The sequence below is a fragment of the Pyrgilauda ruficollis genome, unplaced genomic scaffold (genome assembly GCF_017590135.1).
Source record: "Pyrgilauda ruficollis isolate IOZ18807 unplaced genomic scaffold, ASM1759013v1 scaffold6, whole genome shotgun sequence".
Classification (NCBI taxonomy): domain Eukaryota; kingdom Metazoa; phylum Chordata; class Aves; order Passeriformes; family Passeridae; genus Pyrgilauda; species Pyrgilauda ruficollis.
In genome coordinates, this window is record NW_024527710.1 from 9,081,535 (window position 1) to 9,108,773 (window position 27,239).

General features: G+C 51.8%; 1 protein-coding gene across 1 annotated transcript in view; it reads left to right on the top strand.

The window, feature by feature from the left end:
- PTPRF (protein tyrosine phosphatase receptor type F) overlaps window positions 1-25,218 on the top strand; it is a 376,714-nt gene extending 351,496 nt beyond the window's left edge. The window contains exons 24-34 of the mRNA XM_041483344.1: window positions 6,656-6,779; window positions 8,734-8,909; window positions 14,794-14,913; window positions 15,967-16,121; window positions 17,401-17,686; window positions 19,297-19,475; window positions 21,891-22,017; window positions 22,238-22,363; window positions 22,984-23,138; window positions 23,269-23,404; window positions 23,540-25,218. Of these exons, the coding sequence (XP_041339278.1) occupies window positions 6,656-6,779; window positions 8,734-8,909; window positions 14,794-14,913; window positions 15,967-16,121; window positions 17,401-17,686; window positions 19,297-19,475; window positions 21,891-22,017; window positions 22,238-22,363; window positions 22,984-23,138; window positions 23,269-23,404; window positions 23,540-23,608 (1,653 nt within the window). The 3' untranslated portion in view covers window positions 23,609-25,218. The remainder of the gene's footprint in view (window positions 1-6,655; window positions 6,780-8,733; window positions 8,910-14,793; window positions 14,914-15,966; window positions 16,122-17,400; window positions 17,687-19,296; window positions 19,476-21,890; window positions 22,018-22,237; window positions 22,364-22,983; window positions 23,139-23,268; window positions 23,405-23,539) is intronic.
- The last annotated feature ends 2,021 nt before the right edge of the window (window positions 25,219-27,239 follow it).

The following is a 27,239-nucleotide window of genomic DNA, read 5'->3' on the forward strand; positions in this document are numbered from 1 at the left end:
TTCCTGCACCGTACCTACACTGATTTATGAGATGAGATCAGAGCATTTGCCCACAAGGTAGGATTATATATGCCAGAAAAGGCAAAGCAGATCTCTATGTTGAGAAGGTAAGAGACGAATTCCAGCTAGTTCAAAGGGTGTGCTGCATGTATCCGAGGAAGGCACAGAGATCTTCTTTTGCTTTGGGATGCCAGGTGGAGGGTCTTGGCATCCCTCTGCATTTACTGTCTGAGCCAGAGAGATGAGCTGCAGCATTACATTGTGACTTGGGAAATGTTTAAAGGAGTAATGTGCTTCCCTTGCAGTTACCTGTGTGCTCATGTATGTCCTGCCAGTGAAGGCAAAGTGTGCAGTCATATCTGTCTGCCTTGGGCTTTTTGTTACCAGTCCAACTGAAATGTTAAGCAGGGCTGTCCACTCTGCTACAGGGAGGCTGCGGTTCTGCTGCACACTGGGGATTCAGCAAGATCCAGTGTCTCTGCACTCCCATCCTCACACTAGGCCTGTGCTCAGTAGAGCCTGCAGCATAATACTGAGCTGTGGGAACTGTTTTTGAAAAAATGAGCATTAAATAAATTCTCTTAGCTGCTTTCATGAGCCTCTCTCTTCTCATTTCTCTTTCTTTAGAATATCATGGCTGGTTGAGAGCACCAATCAGTTGTACTTCTCATGTTGAAGCAGCTATTAAGTAGCTGATTGTTGCACATAATTTTTTTCCTCTGGATTCTGCTGTGTTTGACTCCTCATCATCAGAAAATTGCTGAACATGACAGGCTGGTAGAGTTTGACACTAGGACGGACCCACAAGTAGAAGGGGTTGCACCTTGTTGGCATGTGGGAATCAATACAATCATTTCCCATTTGAAATGCCAGTGAGAAGAATCCTGGACTGAGTTTGCAGAGAGCAGCAGCTGCCTGTGCAGGACTGCTGCTGCTCTCATCCTGGTCCCTGAGTGTGTGGGTTTGGCAGGGCAGCAGCTCCCTTTGATAGGAGGGCTGCAGGGCAGGACAGGCATGGTGTGTGCTGCTGACTAAGGAGATCTGCAGAGTGGGTGTGGAAAGAGCAGAGGTGGGAGGGGAGCAGGCTGAGCGGCCCCTGTGGGAGCCCTAGAGACAGGAACCACACCTCAGCACATGCTTGCATTTGCAGTAAGCATTGACACAGTCCCAGTGTTCACCTGGGACACTGCGAGCCCCAGACCTTACGTAGAGCTCAGTGGTGACCCAGTGCTTTGAGAAGTGAAGGCCCTGACCCTGTTTCCCATGGCATAATGGTGCTGCCAGAATGGGCATAGCACAGCTGAGCAGGGAGACACAAGGGAGGAAGGCATGGCAGGTGAGCCCCCAAGGTCCATTTGCTGTTTGATTGTGCTTTGAAATAGTTGCATTTTAAGTGTTTTTGTAGAGCAGCCTGTCAGCCTAACATCTCTGTGGGGTGCAGGGCTGTTTATAGATGGCTCACATTCCAGGAGCAGTGGCACCACAGGCAGAAAGCAAATATTTAACAGCACTTTTAACCATTGAGGCCAGCTGGCCTAGAGCCATCAGTCTGACACTTGCCTTGGCTGTGCAAGCAATAGCAGGGTAACCTAGACACAGGTGACATGAAACAAGACCTGCCAGCACCTCCCCACATGCCTGGGAAGGGGGCAGGAAGGGTGGCAGAGATTTCTCACAGCCGTCTGACCTCTATTCCCACAGGTGAGAGAACAAATAATATTGCTCACACCAGTTTGCCAGCCCACATGGCCATGCAGCCCATGTGACAAAGCCAGCACAGAGCAAGCTGTGGGCTGGCTGCAGTGAGCTGGCTCATGAGCTGTGGGCTAGCCCTCACCCCTGGCACCTGGGAGCCATCCCAGCTGTAGCTCCTGGTACCCTGGTGCGGCAGGAGAGGCTGAAATGCAGTTGCTGGAAGCTGAGCCGTCTGCCGGCACAGTTCACTGCTGCCATCTGCTCTGGCACAGGGCAGAGCACAGCCCCACCACGCTGTACAGACAGGCAGCAAGCCGGGGAGCAGGGCACGAGGGTCTGGCAGCTGCTTCTGGCCTGGCTGCACCAGGAGAGTATTTCATTTTTAGTGTACAGTGAACGCTACAGCGAATTTACAGTGTGGGATTAATGGAATTAGATAAGTAGAAGGAAGGCTGAGCCCCCTGACTGTGGATGTGCAGGTGGTGGCAGGCGCTGTCGCTGTGTTGGAGCTCCTCCTGTGGGCACCTTCCCACGCTGCAGCCTGTGCTCCCGGGCGGGATCCTGCCCATGGATGGTGCAGGAGTACCTGCCCTGGGACAGACTGGCCAGCACACACGCACCTCATCTCACACTTCTGCTGCGAGATCCAGCAAGCTGAACATTGCTGTCCCCTTTGGTGCTGTTAGCAAACACAGGACAGGCTGGCTCCAACCAGCACTGGTTCCTGCTCTCTTGTAGTGCTCTAGATCCTGCATCACTTTCCCAGGAGAAGATTTTTTCCTTATTCCTTGCCAAACTGCATGCTGTGGCTATTGCCCCTTATGTCCAGTCCATCCAGCACGTCCATTTAGTGTATGGCTCCCAGGAGCGGAGCAGAGCAGGTGATGAGTCTGGCAGTGTGGCACTGCCTGGCACGTTAGTTCTTAGTATCTTTAGGTTATGTGAGATTTCACTGTGTTCCTGCTTCCTAGTGTGGCAGGGAGGCTGCAGACCTTTCCTTACAGTTTTCTGTGGAGGGAAACACTGGTGGTTTGCCCAAACCCTGTATTCACTTCCATTTCCCATAAAGCCACTGAGGACACTGCACCTCCCTTGCCTGCAGCTCTGGCAAGGCAGGTTTGGTAGCGGGAGAGGTGCTCGGGGGCAGTGAGCCCAGGTGGATCCGGGTAGCACCCGGGGAGCCTTGGTTTAATGGGCTTGCTGGGTTTAATGGCTCATTGGGAAGCTGCCTGGCAGGCACAGGGCGCTCACGTTCCAGTAATAAGAATAATAAGGCTGAAGTGCTGCCAGAGATTGATTCAGAGGCACGTTATGTCCTCATTTGAGGCGCGGCGCAGATTGACAGTGGTCAATGCTCCTGCTAATGTGGTTGATTCACAGGAGGACAAGAAGCACTCACTGCCTGTGCATCTTCCTGTCCCCATGCCCTTGTGCAGCTTCCTGAGCTGCTGTGCTGTCCCAGGGCACTGCCTGCCTGGGCTCTCCATGCCTGCCAGCAGCAGAGGCAACAGCAGGGCCTCAGCATGCAGAGAGATTTTGGAACTGCACTAAGGAAGGGGAGCAGCAAGCCCGAGGTGGATTGTATCTGAGAGTCAAACTGGCACTCAGGGATGTTTGCAAGGCATTTATAAAGTGCTCTAGAGTCTGTCGAGGAAAGCCTTTTTCCAATCCTTTTTCAATGGTCTGATTCTGTCTTTATGGCAGTAGCAGCAGGAATCCCTGAACTGCTTTGGTGAAATTGTTCCTTGCACTTCCATGCTGGGAAGGAGGAGTTTTACTAATTGGGCTTTTTCTTAATTTGCACTTGCTGTCTTACAGCATCTCCCTGTCACTTTAAAGCAAAGCAAAAGTCATGGTGCTTTTAAGTTTCCTTCTGGCTCATTTCATTTCAATTCGCAGCCCTTCTGCTTTCTAGGAAGAATTTGTTTGTTGGGAGTGTTAGTCTGATCAAGTTTTGGGATGAAGCAATGATTTGCATGAGCCCCTGCCCAGAAAGGAACAGGAGCAGACTCCTGGTGCCAGGGCAGTTGTGAAGCAAGGTGGGGATATGAGGCAGTGCTACTGCACACAGGGGCTGCAGAGCATTGTACAGAAATGGGACAAGACTCACCAACCACTGCTCCATGGAAGGGCTCCAACTCTCTCCAAGCAGCCCATCATCCTCCCATTTATTTACTCATTTGTTTGCCTTAAAGGGGGGAACAGGTGTACATTAATTCATCACCAGAGTTTAAATTAAATCATTTTACTTCTAAATGAGTCACTAATTTGCAGGAGTATTTAATTAGAGCCTCTTTGCACTCAGGTGCTGTAGTAGTTCTGACTTTCTCACCTGTTTGGCCTCTTAAGAGGCTGATGATGATTAGACCATTTCTGCACATTCTCATTGCACATCAAAGCTATTAACCCTAATGGCAACACCTTTATGCTCCTCCTCCATTCTGGGGGCTCTTGGCAGCCTTGTCCTCCCCCAGGAGATAACCCTTTCCTCTGCTGTGGCAGGACACAGACTTGCTGTGCAAAGCACTCTGCACCCCACAGGTGGGTGAGCCCTGCAGCCTTTTGGCCGGGATTTGCAGCATAGATTGAGCATGAGCAACTGCACTGAGCTGTGCTTGCCTCTGCTGCAGGGGTAGGGCTCACTCCAGCACCCACCTGGGCCCATTGAGAGTGTTCACAAAGTGCAATTGCAGCTGGTGCTTTCTTGGGATGCTTCTTCACAGCAAGAAGATACTCACTGATACCTTCAGAGCCAGTCTCAGCTCCACCACCCAGCTAGTCAAGTCTCTCATGGGCTGTCTGTGCAGACTAAAGCCACCTTTCTGAAAAATAGGTGTTATTTATGTTTCTAATGGGCATTGGTGGGTCCATATTTTCCTCATTAGTTTGTCTGTTTGTGCTTCTCCTTTAGTGTGCTCCATATTGATCAGACTGATGTCAAACCCCCTCTTACTTATCTCTACTCCAAACCATAAAGTCCTTTCATATTATATTCCTCTTTTTTTTATGTCTTTGATCGTTTCTGAATTCTTCTTGTGCAGTTTAGGCCCACCATTGGTGGGCAGCAGTCTTCCCTGCCACATAGCTGAGAGCGGGGAGCATCTAAAGAGCGGGTCCCCTGAGCAGCCTGTTCTGAAAGAAAAATACAGGTGCCTGAACAAAATGAAGTGACCCAGAGAGCTGTGAGTTGCGCTGAGATGTCTCTGTGCCTGGGCAGAGGAGTGTGCAAGGCCTGTGGCAGCCAATCTAGTGGGTTTGCAGCCAGAAGTGGTGCTTGCAGCCTCCACTCCCACCATCCTGGCTGCAGCGCCTCTGAGCACAGCGGCTGCCTGCTTATTACACTGATAATAGAAAATTACAGGTTTTCTGTAGGAAATGTCTATTTACATCCTACGTTTCCCAAACTACCTATTAGCATTGCTGTGATGTCACATCCTCCTGTGTGTTTTCGTCAGCACTGGCCCCTCTACCTGCTGGCAGTCTGTGCCACACCTGGGGACACACAGCTGCCACCTGGCACAGCACTGGCTGTGCCCTGCATGTGCTGCAAAGCCCTCAGGGCTAGTGCAGCAATGCAGGCACCGCCTGTGCTCCGTACTCAAGCCAGTGCCCACACCCACTGCTGTCTCTTGGGAAGTGCCTGCTCCACAGCACAGGAGCAGAGGGGACACCGATGGGTGTCACTTTGTGCACAGCTGGTGGTTGGTGGAAATGAGTGGAGGGACCATGAGAGCTGTTCGTGTCAGCCCAGTCAGGGAGCTGTGCTTCCTACCTCAGCCTTTTGCTCACAGCTGATGCAGAGCTGACAGACAGGCATTTCACTGGCTGAGAAACCTTCTGACACGGCTCTTCCAAGCAGTGAATGCCGGTGCCTGCAGGGAGCACAGCATGCAGTGCTTCCCTTGGCCTATTTCCCCAGTGTTTTGTCCATGGCACAGCAAAATTTCAGAGACCCTGAGCTGGAGCAAGATTTTAAGAAGGTTTTGACAATGTTGTTAATTTCAGGGGGAAAGGGGTTCATGGGATGACTGATTCCTGGTGCAGCTGCTTGCCCAGGGCTGCATGTGCAGAGCAGGTCCCTGCTTGAGGCAGGTGTCTTAGCTGTGTGTCTCGTGTGTCTCTTGGAGAACAAGACCATCCCATCTCAGAGGGGTGCTTTGGGGATGGCCCTTGCTCACCTTGCTTTGTGCATGGACTGAGACGATAGAGAAAGCTTTGGGAAGAGGCTGCCTGGCCATGGAGCAGCCATGGACTGGGTGCAACAGCACTTGGCTCGTGGAAGAAACACTGGGTGTGCGAGGCCAGGTGGGAGTGGGATGTGTGCTTTTCAGGCAGTTGCACAGTGTGCAGGCCAAGATTTATAACCACATCTCTTCTCCAGGTTTATAGTTTCTTGTCACTCTATTAATTCAAACGAGAGATGTTTACATTGCATAAGTAGCTGGAGCAGTGGATAGTAACCTATTAATTTTCATGAGTATTCCCTGGCAAAAGCTTACAGGCTGTCTTGCAGGACACTAATACCAAAAGTTCCTGGGGCACAAGACACGCAGGGCTTGCTATATTTCAAGAGACTGCAGTTCAACAGCTAATAAAACCGCTAGGTCAAGATCTGCACAGTCAGGTCTCTCTGGAATCCTGGCAGAAGACCAAATTTCTGCTGATGGGTAATTCCAGAGGAAAGGATGAGCATGCAGCAGAGGAGATGAAGGCTCATCTGCAGCAGGCTGCCCCAGTGAGGGACTGCTTTGCCTGCAGATAGTGGGATGCATGTGCCACTGGAAACTGATTTTCAGTGGGGTCTGGCTTCATGCTAGTACCGTGGACACCCATGGAAGCAGTGTCTGACCTGGGGGGAGGTGTGCAGGGCAATGCAGATTTCCTGACTGAAACTCGTGTGCTGCAGCACTCCAGTGTGCTGGAACCACTACCAATTCCTGCCTTCTCCTTCTCTCCACAGTCCATTGATCCTGGGCAGCAGTTCACCTGGGAGAACTCCAACCTGGAAGTGAATAAACCGAAAAACCGCTATGCAAATGTGATAGCCTATGACCACTCACGTGTCATCCTGACTTCCATTGATGGTAAGAGTAACTGCAGTGGGCACCCCAACAAGCAGCTGAACCTGACTGTAGCAAGGAGACCACCTTTTTCTGTGTTCTAAGCTGAGCAGGGACAAACACCAAGCATCAGCATGATCAAATATGTGTTCTGGCTGGCCAGAGGAGAAAGGGCACTGTAAAGCTTTCCCAGTGTCCTCAGAGTGGTGTGTTCTGTGTGGTTGCTTCTTAGTACTGCTGGTAGCAAACATGTCTGTCCCAGCAGCCTCCTGTCCCACTGTTCTCTCTGTGTGACTTCAGCTGCCTTCCTCACTGCATGGTGATATATGGCACCGTTGATGCCATTGCCACCCTCTGTCCCAACACAATCATAGGGCCAGTATCTTTCTCTGAGACTTGTCAATATATGGTCCCAAATAAGTGCCCAGAGTGGCACAGGGTGAGGGGGTGCTCCTCGCCTGGGACATCAGACTCCATACATCCCTGTCCTCCATGGAAGTATCAGGCCCTGGTGTCCGTAGCACTGACCCCCATGACTCCAAGAACCAGCCCCACATCCCTGGAGTTTGGGCTAATACATGTTTCTAGTCCTCTTGCACACAGAGGAGCTGGAGCCCAAGCTCACCCATTCCCCTTGTTTTATAAACCAGCACCCAGTTCTGCTCACCCAGATCTGAGCCCACTGGTGGAGGATGAGGAAGATACAGCTAAGTCAACGCACCCTTCTTGGGGAAGGAACTGGGGCCTGGCTTTGCACACAGGTGGCCCTACAGTCACTAGCTTCCTTTTTCGGGAGGTGGAAAAACCTTTTCTAGTGGTAGTGCACTATTCATCCTCTTCAAGAAGAGGAGAGGGGGCCAAACAGTCCCTCACAGCAAGCCCTGTTAAGCAGCAGCAGCTATGTGAAGGCCTGGCATGTCTGCTCATGGGCAAACCCTCACAGACAGCTGTGGGGTGAGCACATGGGGGAATCCCTGTTTTCCAGCCTGACTCAGTTGCTGTAAGTAGTGTCTGTGCCTTCCTGGGAACTGTTCCCGAAGCACCCTGCCAGCTCCATGCCGCCCATGCCAAGGGAGCCAAGCGCTGCACTCCAGCTGCTGCCACCCCCAGTGCTGCCAGTGCTTTGTGTCTGCTGGAGACTGCTGAGACCTGGAGAATAGAGCTGTAGAATTTTCCCCAGGACAAAAGGACGAGGGGTGACCCCCAGCTTTATTTCCTTTCTCTAATGAAATGCAGATGCTCTCTCCTGGGGAGACAATGAGATTCCTGCTGCTTTCTATCCCTGCAGCCTGGGCAGCCCATGCTGAGTAGGGTTTGGAAGCAGCCTCAGGCCTCTGCTTTGCCAAATTTATTTTAGTAACTATGTGTTTGCATTTTAAAGGCCTTTACGAAAAATTCTTAAAGTGGTGGAGGCCTCATGGGGGCTGGAGCAGCCTCTGCCAGTAGGCAGCAGAGGGGGTCTCACACTGAAGGGTTTTAGTGGTGGTAGAAGGAACATCTCTGGCTCTTTGGGGATAGTTGTTCCTGCAGGAAGGATGGGGAAACATCCCTGCCTGACATCCTTTGCTAACAGAGACAAGCTAATAAAGGAGCCTCATTTTTAAAAGGTGCTGTAGGACCATAACAAATTGCTGGTGAATTTAAGACAATTATTTCAGTCACTTGCTTGGGGCCGAATGAGCTCCTTAATATTCCTGCCTGTGAATTTTTCTTTGTGTGCATGTGGCAGCTGTCTCTCTGCTTTGGTGTTGCCTGCTTGTTGCATTAATGCAGGAGTTACAAAGGGTTCTTCTTTCAGGCACCATCCCTGTCCTTTGCAGGATCCCTGGGAGAGATCCTGACGTCACCTCATAAAGGAGACTTGTCAAGAGCCTTGTGAGCATGCCAGCCTCTTCTCCTGCCTGCGGGGCCCAGCAGAGCAGTAGGTACAGGGTTGTGGGCTTACCCCAGTAACTCCTGCCCTCTTTCTCCCCCACAGGGGTCCCAGGCAGTGATTACATCAATGCCAATTACATTGATGGCTATCGGAAGCAGAACGCCTACATCGCCACGCAGGGACCGCTGCCGGAAACCCTCAGCGACTTCTGGAGGATGGTGTGGGAACAGAGAACAGCAACTATAGTCATGATGACCAGGCTGGAGGAGAAGTCCAGGGTACAGTGTGTGCTTTCTCTCTTTTCTGGAGCTGTTGGGGGCAAGAAAGGAGGAATGGGGGCACTTCACAGCATAAAGGCACCCAGGGAGGGGCAGTTCCAGTGATGTGGCTCACTGCTTCATGCAGCCCAGCAACAAATGCCTTGTAAGCATATCCCTGTGGGGCAAAAGGGTGGCAAAACCTCCTGTTGCTGGCCTGCTTGTTTAGCTCTATTTTGCCTGCATGTCTGCTTGTGCACCCATCCTTTCCGGACCACCTCACTCTCATCGAAGGGGGAAAGGACAGCTCTGAGGTGGAGAGTGTGGATCACCCCAGAAGCTGAGAAGCTGCAATAGATGGGTGGGACCAGCAGCATCCAGCAGCCTGAGAGGGCCCTGGCATTTCTGGCAATGCAGGGGAATGGCTGACAGGGTCTCACTGCAATAACAAGACTAATTTGTGCCTTGTCCAATGACAACATGTATAAATTATCAGTTTACGCTGCCAGGATTAGATATTCTGATGTAATAAACGCAAAGCTGCCTGCAGACCATGGGGAAGGCGTGAGCTGGGGAAGGAGTGGGAGCCCTCACTGCAGATGGTACAGTTTTTGTGACAGAGGTTCTTACTCAGCCCCTGAAGCAGGAATTTGTAAGCTGTGACCAAGTGTTCCTGCGCCCAGCTGCACCCTTTGGGCAAAGCCTGCCCAAGGATGAGGCATCTTCTGCCTCTCATGACTCAGTTTGCTCCTAAAAGTAAAATTTTAGCAGTGAGCATTTGTACTAGCAGAATATTTTAGTGTTGCCATGCCAACAGCAGAAGGGGCTTCTGCACTCAAGCTGTGAAGCACTGATTATTTTTAGCCCAATAAGCTCATTCTTGAGAAGCAGAAATTATCAACTTTGGGTTTAGTTAAAACTTTTGCCTGCATGCTCTTCCTCGTTTTCAAAGCTTTAGCACTGAAATGCTCACAGGGGTGTCCCAGCCCACCCTGGCTGGGAGGAAGTGGCTGGAACCACCAACCACTACGGCAAAACAGGTCTCCTTTTCCTAATGTCCAAAAAACAGGCGTTGCTGATGGGTTTTCTGACATCTTTAAATGCCCTACAACCTGTAGGGAAAAAGAACATTCCTTGGAGATGAGCTGTCTCTAGAGATCCAACCCCAGCTTTGCACTGTGCTTCCTGCTGCAGAGCCCTGTCTGTTCTGTCCAATGGCCACTGTCACCCACACAGCCCAAACAGGCAGGGAAATGATTCTGACCTGCCCTGTGGCTCAGGGATTGTCACACAGGCTAAGCAAGATCAGAAGCTTCTGATCAACTGCACTCTGCAGCTGAGGGTTATATGGGGACTTTTTTGTGCCTTCACATTTCAGTGATGGAGCATATATTTGAAGAACAAGGAAAAGCCCTTCTGGGTTGCCAAATAAATCCATGCCTGGAATCTTGACTCACTTAACTTTTGGGCTTCTTAGTTATGGCAAGGCACTCCAAGGTGCATGTTTCTTGAAGATAACAGGTTTCCTCTGACCGCAGAGGGACTTGTCTTTGCCTGAGATGTCTGTGCCGCTGAGCTGTTATCTCCCCCCAGCACACCCCATCCTATCATCCTGCAGTATTGGTTTCTGTCCCAAACACTGTGTTTGGTCAGGTTTTTGGTGACATTGAACCCTTGTTGTGGGCAGGAGGTGACCAGAGCCCTCAGAGAATCTCAGGCAGCCTGCCTGATTGGGCAGACTGCCCAGGGGCTGCAGGCTGACCTGACTAGACCCAGACCCCTGCATTTGCTCCCTGGCACTGCCTGCCTATGTCCTGCTGCCTCTTTGGCACATCCCCAGCACTAATGAGAAATGAGCAGTTTTCTCTGGCACTGTGGGAGAGGCAGGTTGCCAGGAGAGGCAGTGGAGAAGCCTGGTCAGTCCTGAGTTGAACCAGTGATTCACAGCAAGGACTTCCCTGGACGTGTTTGCTGTACCCTGTGGGTGTCTCAGGGCATTCCCTCACAGCAGGATCCTGGTGGGGAGCTGCAATGTGGACTGCCAGGAGATTATTTTCTCTGGGGGTTCCTGTTGCCTTTTTCGGCATCTTCCAAGACAAGATTGCTTTTAGCCACCTTCTTGCTCTGCTTTTCCTCATGCCCTTTTGGTGAGGACTGGAATTCTCTTGGGAGCACACCTTTTTGGGACCCGTGAAGATCCTAATCCCAGTCATTGCCCATTGCTCCAAACTTTCAACATGAGTCACTGTTTTGCAGTTCATTCTGCTCCAGAGACTTAAACTTCATCTGATGTAACCCCTTGGGTCCCTGCAGCATTTCTGCCTGCTGATGTTCACGCTGCTGTGGGACAGCACTGCTCCAGGCAGTCACATGGAATCACAGCATTACCCAAGGGTGACCTCGCATGAAAGTCCCCTTGCCCAGGTGCTTTGGCACAGCACAGGACTGTGTCCAGCTGCAGAGCCCGGGGTGGGTAGCAGGGCCTCATGGCGAGCTGCCCAGCGCAGAGCAGGCTCTGCTGCCTTTGCAGGCGAGCTCCCCAGGTCACCCTCGGCACTGCTGTGATAAGCCGACCGGGACCAGCGGCAGCTTGGCAGCCCTGTGGGGGTGACACTGCTTTAAAGGATTCCTGAGCTGCAGAGGGGAAAAAAAATCTTTAAAGAGCATCAGCTTTTATGGTCTGCAATTTTAGCTGGCTTGATGGTCTAAATCATCCTCCCTTTTTCATGTTTTCACAAAGTGAAAAGCACATAAAGGATAGAAATGGCTGGATTGTGCAATTTAGCTGCCTTCAAAGCTTTACAATCAGTTTCAAAATCATTTGGTGGCAGTTCAGAAACACACATTGTAGATTAGCTTTCCCAAAGCTGCGAGTGTGGTGCGTCCCTGCCGGGCTGTGTTGCCAGGAGAGAGGTGTTAAAGCAGGATTTCTCCTACCCTGGGCTATCCCCTAGAGCCTGGCAGAGCCAAGTCTCCCACAGCAGTGCTGTGGGTTGTTCTTTTCCAGCCCAGAGCACCAAGCAGCCGTCTCTGGAGTGTGATCTCTCCTGGCATTTCGTGTCCTCAGGAGGGGGTGTTAAGAGGCTGGTGCTCAAGGGCCCTGGGGAGGAGAAGCCTGGCAGCCACATGATGCTCCAGCCCTTTTGCTGACAGCAGTGCCATCTGGAGCTTGTGAGCAGGGCCGGGGGCAGAGCACAGCTCTCAAGCTGAAGAGAGGTGCCCGGCTGCTCTTGGGCTTGGGGCATCAAAGGGGAGGAACAGGAGCCACTCAGCAAAGCTGCAATAAATGGCTGTTCAGGACATTACTGTGCTCCTTAAGTTAATGAGAAACAAGCACTGCCAGAAGAAAACATCTCTTATCTGCTTTAGTGCCACAGTGCATCGGCTTCAGCATAAAATTTACAGAGCTTGAAAATGGGGCATAAACATTATGGGTAAATTTGGCAGAAAATGTGACTGACTCTTATCTGGTCATGAATAAATAATTTTCAATTACCAGCCCAGGCATTGCTATTATCCCACACAGGGAACTCCTCTGAAGTTTGTTTTGTGCTTGAGTACACAACCCTGCAGCATGTGGGTGGCAGGAGGGGACTGCTGTCCCTGAGGTGTAGGCTCAAGCACAGGGACAGACTGTGCTGTTCCCCTGAAACATCCCCTGCAAACCACAGCAGGCAGCTGTCCCCAGCATTTGCAGGATGCCGTGCTGCTCTCCTCACCCTTTGAGAGAGTCACATCATGCCCAAGCCAGGCAAGAGGAACTCAGACCTCATGGAGAAGCCTGCAGGTGCCATCTACTCAAGATGGGGTCAGTTTAGCTGTGAAATAATGTTTGTGACCTCCAAGTTGCTGGTGCTGCAGCCAGTCAGCACCAAATGCTCTGTGCCAAGTGAGGAAGAGGAATCCTGAGATTATTGCAGGGCCTGCCGTGTTGCCACAGATCCAAGGCAGCACAGCAGCCCAAACAGCAGGAGACCCTGGGCAGGAGGCAGCAGAGCTGTTCTGCTTGCACAGGCACCTGCAGTACCCCATTAGGCAGCCTTGCAGTGAGCAGAACCCAGAAAGCAGTGAGATGCATCCCTCTGACTCCAGGTTGCAGCACTCCAGAGCCAGAGTGCAGGATGAAGGCTCTTAGCTCTCACAAGCCCCACCCTGCTGCAAGTGGTTTCAATTAAAAGGCAGAACTTCATTGATTCCTAATTAAGCTTATTGTTTCCCTTCCCACGCTTTCCCCTGTAAACATGTTCTGCTAATAATTAAGTTTACTATTCCTTGACAAGCACAGATGATCTTCCATTCACTCCTCTCTCCTAGGGTGGGAAACCATTCTCGGTGTGGTGCACATGGGTGGGAATGAAGTCTTCCTCCTGTCAGCCAGGCACTGTGGCTCTGCAGGGTGGGGGAGCCAGGTACCAGATAAAACAGGGATGCTCAGGGTGCCAATTAAATAGGGAGCTTGGGGCTTCACAGAAAAAAAGAAAAAAAAAAAAAGGAGGAGTAGTTTGCAAACATTGAGCTGTGAAGAGGAGGAGGAAAGCAGCAGCATGTGAGCAGGGAGGGATGTGCAGGGAAGTGAAGGGGGCAGAGGGATGGGCCCCTGGGGATGTGTTTGGCTGTCTGCCAAGTGGGATGCAACAAAAGCTGTGACCAGGAGCTCAAAGCATTCTGACTGCAGAGCTGGAAAGGGGTGATAAGGTTGATGCAAGGCAGGAGGTTTCTAGGGAGCAGCAGTGTTTTCATTATGGGACAGTGCTGCCTGCAGGAAGGGGCTGAAGGGATAGTTTGGCCACAGTCTGTGTCTTCTTGCAGAGGGAGAACAAGATGTGTCTGTGTCCAAGCTGCTGTCTGTTCCTTGCAGAGCCATTTTGAAACACCTGGGAGATGTAGATTTTCAGGGGTGTGCCACCTGCCACAGGGGCAGGTTGGGGTCACTTGGTGATGCTCAATGCACTCAAGCCTACAGCAGTGCAGAGAGGGTGGACACAGCATTCAGGCTGGAGCCCTGGCATGGGCTGTGTCCCACCTGTCTCAAGAGTGGTTTGCTGCCCAAGGCCATGCTGGCAGGGGCACCCTGGGAGACTGTGGATGTTATGGGAAAGGTAATTCCTGTTGGTGTGTACTGTGCTGGACTGTCAGCTCTGTCCTGCCACAGCTTGTGGGTCAAGGACACCAGGCGGCATAGCTGGGAGCTGGTGGGGATACAGACTGCATCTTATTTACCTCAGCTGCCCTTTGAGTAGAGCAGTGCCCACAGAAACCACCATTTCCTCCTCCTTGCTGCGCTAGCTCTTCTCCCATCATCCCACAGCTGCCCACCTTCTCTTCATCTGGGTGGAGCTCAGGCGGGGGTGGTTCAGGCAAAGCCCCAAAGATGCCCATCTCACCAAACTGGAGGCAGAGAAGAACTACAGCAGACACCAAATCACTGCTAGGAATTGCTGCTCACTGTCTTGCTATCTGGTGTTGCTCTTGCTGCTTTTGTCTGGTGGCCTGGCCCCCTTCGCTACTTTCACCAATGGCTCCAGGGGAAAAGGAAAATCCCTCTTTCAAGGAGTAGTCACTCACTGAGATCAGCTCAGTTGGTCAGAGCATGGTGCTAATAACACCAAGATTGGTTCAATTTCCATATGGGCCATTCACTTGAAAGCTGGACTAGATAATCCTTGTGGGCCAGTTTAGCTCAGAATATTCTTGTGATTCTAAGTCTTATGGAAAGGCGTCCAGTGGGTGCTGCCTTTTTGCTGGGGATTTTGCTGGGGGAAAGAAATCTGGATTTTAGAGCCCCCTCCCCGTACAATGACTCATTTCTTCTGTCTTTACCTTTTGAAGGGCAGAGCCCTGTTCCTCACCTCAAATGCCCCAGCCAGCAGCCAGTCACTGACCCATTTTCCTCGCCTCCCTGCAGGTAAAGTGTGACCAGTACTGGCCGAGCCGGGGCACAGAAACCTATGGGATGATCCAGGTGGTCCTGCTGGATACAGTCGAGCTGGCAACCTACACCGTCCGCACCTTTGCGCTGTACAAGGTATGGGACTGGCTGGGCTGCTGCTGCTTCACGTACTGCAGAGATGCTTCCCAGTGCTGCAGGGTGCTCCATGGCCCACAGGCAGGGCCCACTGGCTGTACCTGGCTTGGCCAGGCGTGTGGCCAGTCCACAGATGAGCCGTGTCTCACAGATGGGCTGCAGTAGGAGATCAGGTGCAGGTTGTGCATCTGGCTACCACTGGACTTTGGCCAGGATACTTGATGCTCTTCTGTGTGCTTTCTGCAATGGCCCCAGAGCAGGGCTGTTCTTGCCTCTGGTGAGTGTAAAGGTAGCAGCTGTCCTCCCATTAGGGGGACAACACAGGAAGCAGTGAATTTTTATCATTCCTGTCACTAATAATGCAAATGGAGGGGCTGTTTCTGACATGAGCATAAACCCTTCTCTCCTGCCTGCTGCATTCCTCATTAGTGTTTGGAAATCCCTGGGGGCAGTGCCAGCAGCAGTGTCAATGCAGACAGGCTTTGCAGCAAGTGCTTCTGTGCGTGACTGAGTCTGGGCCAGGAGCCCAGTGCTCAGGGGGGACACACTCGTGCCCCAGGAAGGTCCCAGCAACCACACAGCCATTCTACTGCTTGCTGCATGGATCACTCAGCCAAGCCCAGAGAGTAACAGGGCAGTCTGCAGACACAGGCTGATCACCCAGCCCAGGGACACCATGATGCAGAGGAGCAGGGAGGGAACTGGCTGCTGTAGCCCTTCCATGACCAGTGCCCATTTTCCCTGAACGTGCAGTGAGTATGCGGGTAGTGAACCTGTGCTGTGCAGAAGAGAGTCTTTCACCTTCCCTGCAGTCTGCTCCCCTCCTGCAGAGATGCTCTGTTGTCTGTAAAACTGCCTTTCTACAGAGCATCTATATGTATTGGAGATTTGCAATAAATGTGTGTTTTTCCTCCAAATTTTCACTGGTGAAAGCCCAGTACATGCATCATCACACAGGGCTTTGCGTGCCTGTTGTGTTGTTGCCCTGTCAGTGGGTTCCTGCACTGGTATGAGATGTTCTCATGCAAAACAACTCCTCTTTGTATTCGACAGAATGGCTCCAATGAGAAGACAGAGCTGCGACAGTTCCAGTTCATGGCTTGGCCCGATCACGGGGTCCCAGAATACCCCACCCCAATCCTCGCTTTCCTGCGACGGGTCAAGGCCTGTAACCCAACAGATGCTGGGCCCATGGTTGTGCATTGCAGGTAGGACTGTTTGCCTTCTGGCTGCAGGAGCTTTAACCCGTCTGAAAGTGGAGTCTCCCCTTCTTGTGGGAAAGGTTTCATGGTAGCATAACCTGCACTGCATGCTTGGGCTGGCAGCAGAACAGGCCCAGCAGTTGTAATGCAATGGTGGCATTTCTGTTGCTACTGCTGTATCAGATTAAACAGCACTGCTATGTGAAGAGCCTCAGAAAACAATTTTCCTGCAAAACTGCAAGTGCCATTTCAAAACTAAATTATCTGTGCCCAGCATAAGTGGGTGGTACCTTCAGCTGCACATCACTGACAGAAATGCATGCAGTGACCTCTACGAACATTCATATGCAGTATTTACAGCTGCACTTTTTCACAGGGTAGAAAGGCAGCTCTTAAGGCAAAATATTAGTCTACTAAGGCTCAGCATCTTACCCAGCCAAGATTTATTTGTAGCAGCCAAGAGGGGCCTGTTACTGAACAAACCACTCCATCATTGCTGTTTCAACATACGCCTTACCAGCAGTGTTTAATGCTCTTCTTTCATGCTCTGTTTCAGATGGTAGTGGGGTGTAATTAACACACAAACAAGCTGTATTAAAGCCCTGTTAAGGATATGACTTGCACCATAAATAAGGGAATGCCTAGCTCCCTATCTCTGTCTGTGTTTACATGTCACAACCGTGTATCTGTTGTTTTCAGGGTGCTCTCAGAGGGAGTAGCTTGAGGTTTGCTGCTGCCTGTCCAACAGCTGTGGAGAGGCATTTGGTGCTTGAGTGAAGGGCTCAGCACAGTTGTGCATAACCTCAGCTTTCTACTTGCCCTCCCAGGCTGGCCGTGCTTGTTTTATGGGTGAGGAAACAGTGACCCAGGTCAGGGGACAAGCAGGCTGGAAATTACTGACTTCACTGGTATTAGGGCCCAGTCTGCTCTTCACGTCTTCTGACTTCACACACACGTGTGTGTCACTCTCCTGCCTGTTAAACACATTCCTCCTTTCCTTGTGGAGAGGCTGCCAGCCACCACAGGGATCAGCAGGGTGACACCATGTCCTTTCCACTCCAGCAATGAAAGGGGGACAGCAGAAAGGCTGAGGAGCCTCATGCATTCTCCAGTGATTCTCTCTCTCGCTCCTCCTGTCACTTCTTGTTTGGAGCTTCACTCCTAGAGAGCAGCCTTTACTCCCCTTGTGTGCCCCAAGTCCGGGTGATCTCTTAAGCACTCTTAGAGCTCGTGTGACATCTGTAGGAGGCTGTGTCGTCTCAGACCGTGTGCTTTGCTCCTGCAGTGCTGGTGTGGGCCGAACCGGCTGCTTCATTGTCATCGACGCCATGCTGGAGCGGATGAAGCACGAGAAGACCGTGGACATCTACGGCCACGTGACGTGCATGCGCTCCCAGCGCAACTACATGGTGCAGACAGAGGACCAGTACATCTTCATCCACGAGGCCTTGCTGGAGGCCGCCACGTGCGGCAACACCGAGGTGCCCGCGCGCAACCTCTTCGCCCACATCCAGAAGCTGACGCAGGTGCCACCGGGCGAGAGCGTCACTGCAATGGAGCTGGAATTCAAGGTTGGTGGCAGAGCCCCAGCACCCCACTTCTCTAGCGCCCTGTCTCTGCCCACAGAGCTCCTCAGGTTGCTCGTCCAGGGCTTGGGAGAGGTGGGCTATGGATCATTACAGACAGTTATTCTTTTGTGTGTTTCTAAAGCAGGTAGGCACTGATTTAAAATACATTTGAATTTTAAAGCTTGTGTCGGCCATGGTCCCCCCTGGATTGGCAGCTTCTGGGGATGATATAAAAGGCAGATGGATGTGCAGTTCCCAGCAGCACATTCTGCTCTAGGTTCACTGTGCGGCAGGAGCTGCATCTGAAATCAGATGCATATCATGTTAGTGATAATTGATGTTACTGTGAACAACTTGTCTGGAAACAGCTCCAATTTAAATATGTGAGACATTTCTGGTCTCATTTCTTCAATGCTAAGCTCTGTAATCTTTTAACTACCTCAACACCAAGCCTCACTGTCTAGAATTGGTGAAGGCAGTGTTTTAAGGCACACCATTTTTAAGAAGCCAAGCCCACATTTTTCTGCCTGTATCTGTGTATGCCAACTGCAGATATTTATTACAGCCTTGAAGCTGAAGTCAGCTCAGTTAAGTGCCCATATTCTCAGATGAGGTGCATTAGTCCAGTGAACTCTTGCAGGGGAATATAGCTCATGCAGGGAGGCAGCAGACCATGCAGGCTGTGAAATGAACTGCAGCAGTACACCTTCACCCTGGGGATTCCCTCCAAGTGACATAGGAGCAGGAGAGGCAAAATATTGACTTTCCATGTAAACTGGGAATAGCTGAGAAGCTCCGTCCTGTGGTTATCAGAGCTGCTGGTATCCTGGGGTTGGGACAGAAAAACATGCTGCCTGAGTGTCTCATGGTGACACTGAGAAAAACTCCTCAGGAGAGCCACAGAATAGTGCTCAACTCAAGCAATTCTGTTGTAAGAAAGACAAAATTTTACTTTCCTTTCATTTCTCCAAAGGTCTCTTGAGAACAGTAATGAAATTGCTCCTCTCTGTGCCCTGGCAGTGTCCACTACATGGGAAACCCTGGGGAGCAGAACATGGGAGGTCCTCCCATGGCTGCACTGCTCCCCAGAAAGTAACCCTGTCCCCCTGCAGAGAGCCTCTGTAGAGGTCAAGCTTCCACTCATAGAGAGAAGGGTGGTTCTGGAGGTGCTGGAGGCAGTCTTTGGGGAAGGAAAAAAAAAAAAAAAAAGCAGCTGGGGGAAGGAAGAGTGACTTCTGTTTGAATCTGCCAGCAGATCTAAGTAACACATTTACCATGACTCCAGTTTACGGGACTCAAAGACAGCCATAAAATGTCTCACAGTAACCCAAAATATATCTTCTTTACCTAAAACTGTCACAATTCTCACATTTTCTTGGGTTCTTCTGGGGTGAGAAGTAAATAACAAGACATTGTTGGAAGAGGAAAAGCTTTGCTTCCCTGCCACCATCCAGCATACATCCGTGTCTCAGAGAGGTACAAAGCTTCATGGCTCTGTGTGTGTCGGCTGCTGTGAGTCTCCACTCCACTGCATGACTGCTGCCAGGATCCCAATTCTGCCCCCAGACTGCTGCATCTCCAGCAGGGATCTGATGTGTCTCCTCCTCTTTCAGCTGCTGGCCAATTCTAAAGCACATACCTCACGTTTCATCAGTGCCAACCTCCCGTGCAACAAGTTCAAGAACCGCCTCGTGAACATCATGCCGTACGAGCTGACAAGAGTCTGCCTGCAGCCCATCCGCGGTGTCGAGGGCTCTGACTACATCAATGCCAGCTTCATAGATGGCTACAGGTAAGGATTACCTTGGGTGACTGTGCCAGCTTGTCCTTCCTGCTTGGAAACCCAGGCAGAGCTGCCTTCTCTTTCCCAAGTACTGGTCCTGACCGGCTGAGGTGGGACAGGGACCGCTTTGTTGCATTTTATCTATTTCCATCTTCTCAGACACTGCAGTGTGTGTAGTTACAATATGTGAAGACTGCCTGTGAGTGAGCGCTGCCAGGCTGGCTTGCATTGCTGTAGACAGATGCCCACATGGCTGGAGTGGCAGGCTGTGTTGGCTCCTAGGGAAGTTTTAGGGGATATTCTGGTAGGCATCCCTTGGCTTGTGTTTTATATCTACAGTGCCTAACTCAAACCTGCCTCCCCGCTGTAGCAACTAGAGTTAGGAGTGTGCTTCCACTGAGTGGCTGATCCAGGCAGCAGCTCAAGGCTTGTTCCATGTCTTGATTTTGGGAGGAGTCTGGATCCTCAGGCAGGGCTGGTGCTGGACACTATGAAGTCCATTACCTGGTTACTTTCTCCAGAGCACAGTTTAGAAAGCACAGATTAAGATCTAGTGGGGCAGTAATGCCTAAGTTTTCTGTATCTGTCTGCTGACATCTCATTCTCAGATGCTAAATGCCAGGAGAGAAGAATAGCCCAGTGGCCACATCCCCTTCCCAACCAACCCCTAGACAATAATCCAAACTAAATCACAATGATGCACATAAAAGGCCTGTTCCTGTCATCTCTCTGTGCACCATCACTGTAAGGTCGTCCCTTCCAGCTTGGCTTTGCCCACCTGCCTCTTTTGGACTGGTAACCTCCCAGAAGCAAAAGGCACTGCCAAAGGGAACAAATGTGGGCCCAGCCAGGCCAGCAGCTCTGTGCCTTGTCGCTGCTCCAGCAGCTGAGCCCAGCTAGAGTTTCCAGGGAGAAGGGCTGTGTGGAGGCAAGAGTGGACAAGGAGCAAAAGGGGAGCAACCCTGGGAGCATCCCAACACAGGAAAACCAAGGAAGCCAGGCTTCCTCAGGGTGGGACAGAGTAATGGGGAGGGATGAAGGGGCTGGAGAAAAGCTGTGACAGAGCAGAGAGAGCCTCCACTACCTGCTGGGTGTGTGGCACAGAGCCATCCACCACCAGTCATTAAGGCAGCTGCCTGGCTGCAGCCTGAGTCTGACAGATGGGCTGCAGCCACTGTCCTGGCTCCAGAGCTGATGGAGAGCAACACTGCCTTTGCCTCTTGGTGATGCTACGGAGGGAGGGAGAGGGCTGCCATCACAGCAGGTGGTACCATTTCATGTGCTACTTACCCTATCCCCAAGATCTGTTATCTCTTCTAATCTCTTCCTTTGAACCATCATTCTTCTAGTTATCTAAAGAAATCAGTTGGCCCAAGGTCCTGCAGATATCACTGATGCTGCATCTTTATTAGCTTTTTCACTTCATTCTGCATCCCCATTCCCTGTTTTTTACGATGTGTTATAAATCCACCTTGAAGCAGCCCCTGTCTGCATCCTGCATGTTACAGCTGCCCTGCAGCACGTTCGTTAATTTAGCACCATTAAAAATAGCACCAGTAGAGGGATGAAGGCAGAACAGAGGGAGGAAGGCAGGATGGAAGAAGCCAGCCCTGGTCCCACGGGCTGCAGCGCCCCGCAGTGGTGGAGCCAGCCCGGGTTCTGCTGTGCCAGGCTGGGAGCTCAGAGAGCCATGGTACCAGCATGCCAGAGCTGAGTCCAAAGCACCAAGGGGGTTTTCTTCAGGTTGGGGGCTAGTCTGGGGCAGGTCACACAGAAAATTAGGAGAGGTGCTCTAGTTGGCAGTGGAACCAAAAAAAAACTCTCTTTAGAAAAGCAGAAAAATGTAGAAAACTGTATTCATGGTTTCCACACTGCCCTCATTATTGTCTGGAGTGTGTAATCCAGGTGACCTGGTTCAGCTGCTCTGTGTTTTCCCATGCAATGGGAGGGACAGCAGGTACTGCAGAGAGTAAAAGTGCAGGAACACGGGGGTGCTGCTGGGATCATCGCCAAGCACAGTCTCTCCTTCCAGCCCAGGTGGGTGCTGGCAGCCTGGAAGTGGGGGCCTGGGTGCCAAGAGGGCTCTCAGTGCAGGAGCATTACTGGAGACAAGAAGTTGGGCAGCAAGAACAGCAGCAAGAGGCTGGGCAGGGGATGCTGTCACCCCAGCAAGCACTAAGAGCTTTTCTGGATCCTCCAAGCTGTGCTCACTGTGTCTGTAGGGAGCACTTAGAGGACAAGTGCTGGACCAGCTCACCTCTCTCCCGGAGCCCATGGCTCATCCTGGAGACCTGCCTCCTACAGCTGGATTGTCAGACTTTCTCCCTGGTACCATGGGGCCCTGCCTCCAGCTCACCCAGCCCCCAGAAGGAGCTGCTGCCCATCTCTGAGGAGCTGCTCTGAGCACCATTATGTTTGTCACAGGCAGCAGAAGGCCTACATCGCCACGCAGGGACCACTGGCTGAGACCACAGAGGATTTCTGGCGGATGCTCTGGGAGCACGACTCCACCATTGTGGTGATGTTGACAAAGCTGCGTGAGATGGGCCGGGTACGAGTCCTGCTGTGGGGAGAAGGGGTTGTGGGGCTGCTGTTGTGGGTACATGCTCTTGTCTCACCCCAGTCTGTGTTTGGCACCACTTGCTCTGGGTGAGCCCCCCACTGTCTGGTGGCTGACCCTGTGGCCCCACAACCACATAGGCACCCAGGGAGCGGGAGGGAGGAGCAGCAGCTTGTCAGTGCTAATGTCTTACCCTGCTCCTCATCCACAGGAGAAGTGCCATCAGTACTGGCCTGCAGAGCGCTCTGCCCGGTACCAGTACTTCGTGGTGGACCCCATGGCAGAGTACAACATGCCACAGTACATCCTCCGAGAGTTCAAGGTGACGGATGCCAGGGTGAGTGCATCTGCTGGCTCCCCAGCTCCTCTGTCTCTCATGCCTCTGCCCTACCCAGACCAGTCAAGGGAGTATGCAACAGCTCCTGGAGAAATGGGAAAGCAAATGCTGCCTTGCACTGCAGGCAAAAAGGGCTGCTGCCCAGCACCTACTGCTCCTCTCTCCACAGGTTCCTGTCCTGCCAGCTGTGTTAGCGCCATGAACAGCTCAGGGATCCCTGTCAGCACCAGACCCTGCCTTGCCTGTGCTGCTCACTTGAGCAAGCATTTAACACAGGTCCTCCTGCACCTGGAGTCTGTCAGTGCAGCATCTGACTGGGCACAGGACCCTTGTGTTACAGTAAACATGATTCTAGGGTGGAGCTGGGCCCCAAACACTGACGCGATGGACCCTGTAGGGCGCAAAGGCCTGCTCAGCTAAGCTACCCTGGGGTGAACATGGGAGAACAGATACAGGTCCCAAACATGCAGCAAATTATCTGCCTGGGCTCACCTGTGACCTGTGCACCTTCTCACGTGGCCTGGTTCAGGGGGTCTGAGAGCAGGTCAGACCACCAGCACTGAGGGGAGTGAGATCAGGCCCTCTCCGATGGTTCACATCTAACACCTCTCTCCCTGCAGGATGGCCAGTCACGGACCATCCGCCAGTTCCAGTTCACAGACTGGCCTGAACAGGGAGTGCCAAAGACAGGAGAGGGTTTCATTGACTTCATTGGGCAGGTGCACAAGACCAAGGAGCAGTTCGGGCAGGATGGGCCCATCACAGTGCACTGCAGGTAAGGACTGCAGCCTCACCCCAGTGCAGGTCCCTGTGCTCCAGGAGCAGCTTGCACCACTCCTAGCAGCTCTGCAGAGCCTTTCTGGGGCTGGCAGGACTCACAGTGGCCCCTCTTGCTCCCTGTGCAGCGCTGGGGTTGGGCGCACCGGTGTGTTCATCACACTCAGCATTGTGCTGGAGAGGATGCGCTACGAGGGCGTGGTGGACATGTTCCAGATGGTGAAGACCTTGCGAACGCAGCGGCCGGCCATGGTGCAGACAGAGGTGAGCTCCCCTCCTGTGCGTGGCAGTGCAGATCTGTGGGAGAAGGGAGGGCCCTGATGTCTCTGGATGTTGGGCCCTACAGCCCGCTGTCCTTGTGTCCCCTCTGCTCATGTTTCCCTCGTTGCTGCCTTGCAGGACCAATACCAGCTGTGCTACAGAGCCGCACTGGAGTACCTTGGCAGCTTCGACCACTATGCAACGTAACAGTGCTTTCCTCCAGTCGCGGTGGGGATGTCTAGGAGTGGAGATGGGTCCCTCTGAGCCAGAGCCGCCCATTCCTCAGTCCTTCTGTACAGGTGGAGGTACTGCCCAGGCAGCAGACCTCCACGCCAACCAGTTTTGACCACGGCATTTAGGAACTTAGCCCCAGCGCCAAATGAGGGAATCCGACTCCAAAAGCATTTCCAGTCTCTGGCTGAATTTCTGCTCATGTGCATCTCTCACCCTCTCTCATGCCGACTGCATTTCACAGCAAGGCTTTAGGTGGGTGGAATGGGATCTTTTTTTTAAACATGTAAAATAGTTACTAGTGGTTTTTATAATCTTCTCTCTCTTTATTTTTTATTTTTTGCAAGTCTTAATGTTTTGCCCAAGCAGAACTGGACCCGCCAAACCTTTGGGAGTTGGGTTTTGTTTTTTTAATTTCCTTTTGCTTTTACTTTTTTTACTGCCCTGTGTTTATTTCAGCCCAGTCACTGCTGGTTCTGCCCATTTTAGTGCAGCTTCCTTGGTAATTCGCAGCAGCTGGCTTGTGGTTCCTGCCCATCTCCATTCCCCGTAGGCTTTTTAATCCTCTGTAGAATATGAAATTTCATGGAACTGGACCTAAGCTACCAATTATTTTTTTAGTCTTCTCCCCACCCCCCCCCCCACCCCATTATTTCCTTAGTAGGTTTGGGTTTGGGAAGGCATATGGGGTCGCCAGAGAAGCGTCCCTTTGTCAGCTGGAAACTGTTCAGTCCTATTACAATACGTGTTCAACCAATCCAGTGACCGTGTGTATTGGCAGATCCTGATATGACGTGAGTTGTCGTTGCCTTGTTTGTGAGAGACCCGAAATCCCGGGCTCCAGGCACTTTTTGTGTGTCTTGCTGGAAAGGGGGCAGGAGTAGTGAGGGGGTCCCACAGTTCCCCAGGGAGGGGATGGAAAGAGCAAGACACGGCCCTTTGTGTTAATCCCACGGTTCTGTGCGTGCAAGCGCCATCCTGTCACCTCTCACCAGTGGAGCGCGTCAGAGCATTGACAAAGGCAAGGAGCACAAGCCCAGCTGATCCACAGCAGAGCTGGACCATCTCGCTTTGGAAGCAGGGTACTGCAGGGAAGGGGAGGGGAGTACACATGGCTTCAGAGGTTGGGTGTATCTATAATTTCTGCTATCCTGCAAATGTTAAGAGTCACTAGAATATTGTACTTTCCGCTACTTCAGGATGTTCTAATGAACCAATGTGGCAAGACTACTGGACTTAATTTAATGGTACTATATATTAATACTCCTTATTATATCACGCTTGCACTAAAGATGGGGAGTGAGCAGCCCTCTTTTGAGTGCATCGAGTTATGAATAAAGGTGGTGGAAGGGTATCTAATTGTATTATCACATGTATTCCGAATGTTAAGAATCCAAGCTACGTTGAAATCAGCAATCCAGGGTTGGTAATGTTGGAGGACACATTCATTTTTACCTTGTGGATGCATAGTGCTGTAGGGGTCACTGTTGTATACAGTCTGTTTTCTATTTGTTAATAAAAAAAATCTACAGCATCATTGCATAATTCTTGATGTTAATAAATTTGAATAATTGGGTTTCATACAAGCTGGCTTTCCTGTCTGTTTCTTCTGCAATAAGCAGAGGTCAGAGAACCCTTTGGCAGTGGGCACACTCCTCAGCCCTTGGCAAGTAAGTTCTTTCCCACAGGTATGTCCCAGCCGTGAGTGCGCCGCACTTGCTGCAGGGACCCTGTGTCTGCAGGGAGCTTGGAAACCTTCTGTGGCAATTCTCTTTGTGCATGTGTGTGCTTACATCCTGCCCCCCTGCAGTTGTACAGGAGTGCACTGGCTGGCTGGACATGCAGGAAAGAGAGGGGTCTGTGGTGATGGCTTTGGTGGCAATTCCAGTCATTGCCACGCTCCTGGATGCTGCAGTAACGCTGCCCTGTACAACTGAGCACAGTCGCATATTCAGAGTTAGTGCTCAGCAGTAGAGCCATCACACAGCCCCTGACTGCAGAGCAGCACCCGTTTGTTCAGGTGTGAAACTTGCCCATTCTGGCAGCCCTGCCTGCTCTGTGTGGACAGCCCAGGCCAGCCCTGCCCATGTGTGCACTGCAAAGGACAAAGTGTCGGCTCCTGGAGAAATCAGCATCTGCACACAGCACAGGTGTGTGAGGGGAAAGCCACTGCAAGGGGCAGAACCACATGGATCAGGGCCCTATGGTATTTCCATCCCTCCCCAAGGAGACGAATCTGCCCTGGCCAGCATGTCCACGATGGGTGGGAATGCATGGCAGACTTCCCTAGTGTGGCTCTGGGCACCATAGTGATTCCTCAGTGACTGCTGGAGCTCAGTCACACGTAGTGTTCCCTGCCAGGCCAGACCACTTCCTGAGTAGGTGCCAGATGCAGAAATGCTTTCCCCTTGCCTGGCTCATTGTTACTACACTGCTTCACTACAGAAGGGCCTGAGGGGCTGTTGGGCAGCCTCACTGAGGATGCAGATCCAAGGGCAAAGCAAGCTCCTGCCCTTGTGAGGCAGCACACGTGTGCAGGTGTGTGTGGGCACGTGCCAGTGTTGCTGGCAGTGGGATGCTTGTCATCGCTGTGGGGGCCCAGGATGGCAGAGTGGCACAAGTGAACCCCTGCTCACACAGGGGTGTGCCTGGGGAGGGAGGGCAGCGCGCTCACTGTCGGCAGCCAGCCAGCTGGTAGATGGGCAGTGAGCTCCTGCCTGTGCTGCAGCAACAGTGCTCGGGCTGTGCTGCCAAACTACAGGTGCTGACAATGCTTCTGCCACTCACTGAGCACTCACCAGGCACTGCCACGCGAGCAGCACAAAGCTTTACTCCATGTACAGCCTTGAATGCAGAGATTCTCACCAAAAGTTGCAGAACACTTACAGATATGTACACGAGCATGGACCTTATTTGTCCTCATCCAGGAACACTTTGGACTTCATTCCCCACCTGTGGGCTTGTCTGTGGACTGAGTAGAAGCACAAGGAGGCAGAGAAAGGGTGAAGAACTTCAGCATGAACTGCACAAAGAATAACATGAGTGAGCCCAGGCCTCAGACACAAGGCTGTTGCTGGTAGCCACATGGCCAAAGCCTTGTGCTGACCTCCCAGACCAGGAAAGGCTCAGTGCACAAAGTGTGAGGACATGAGGACATGCCACCTTGGCAAGGGGACAGCCTCCCAGAGGTCAGAGAGCAGCAAAAACAGCTGCTGAAGTGACAGCTTTTCTCCAGCCCCTCTTGTCCACTCCTCTGGCCTGCTCACACAAAGCCAACACTTCTCCAAAGGAATGGACTCATATCATTTTAAAAACACTTATTCTTTCCACATTTATTTCCCATTATTTCTATATATCTCACAAAATAAAATTGGAGAAAAACAAACATGGTGCATGATGGATCAACAGCAATGCCAGCCTGATCTGCCCTCTGAGCCAGCACCACAGCTTGTGCCACACTGCAGGCAGAGCCACCCCGCTTCCTCCCAGGGCTTGGTACTGACATTCCTGAGCTGCGCTGCTCAGCTTTTCCCAGACAGAAAGGATTTACAACATAGCTGACTTTTATTTTGGCCTCATTTCCTCTGGTATCACCCTCTGGTATCTG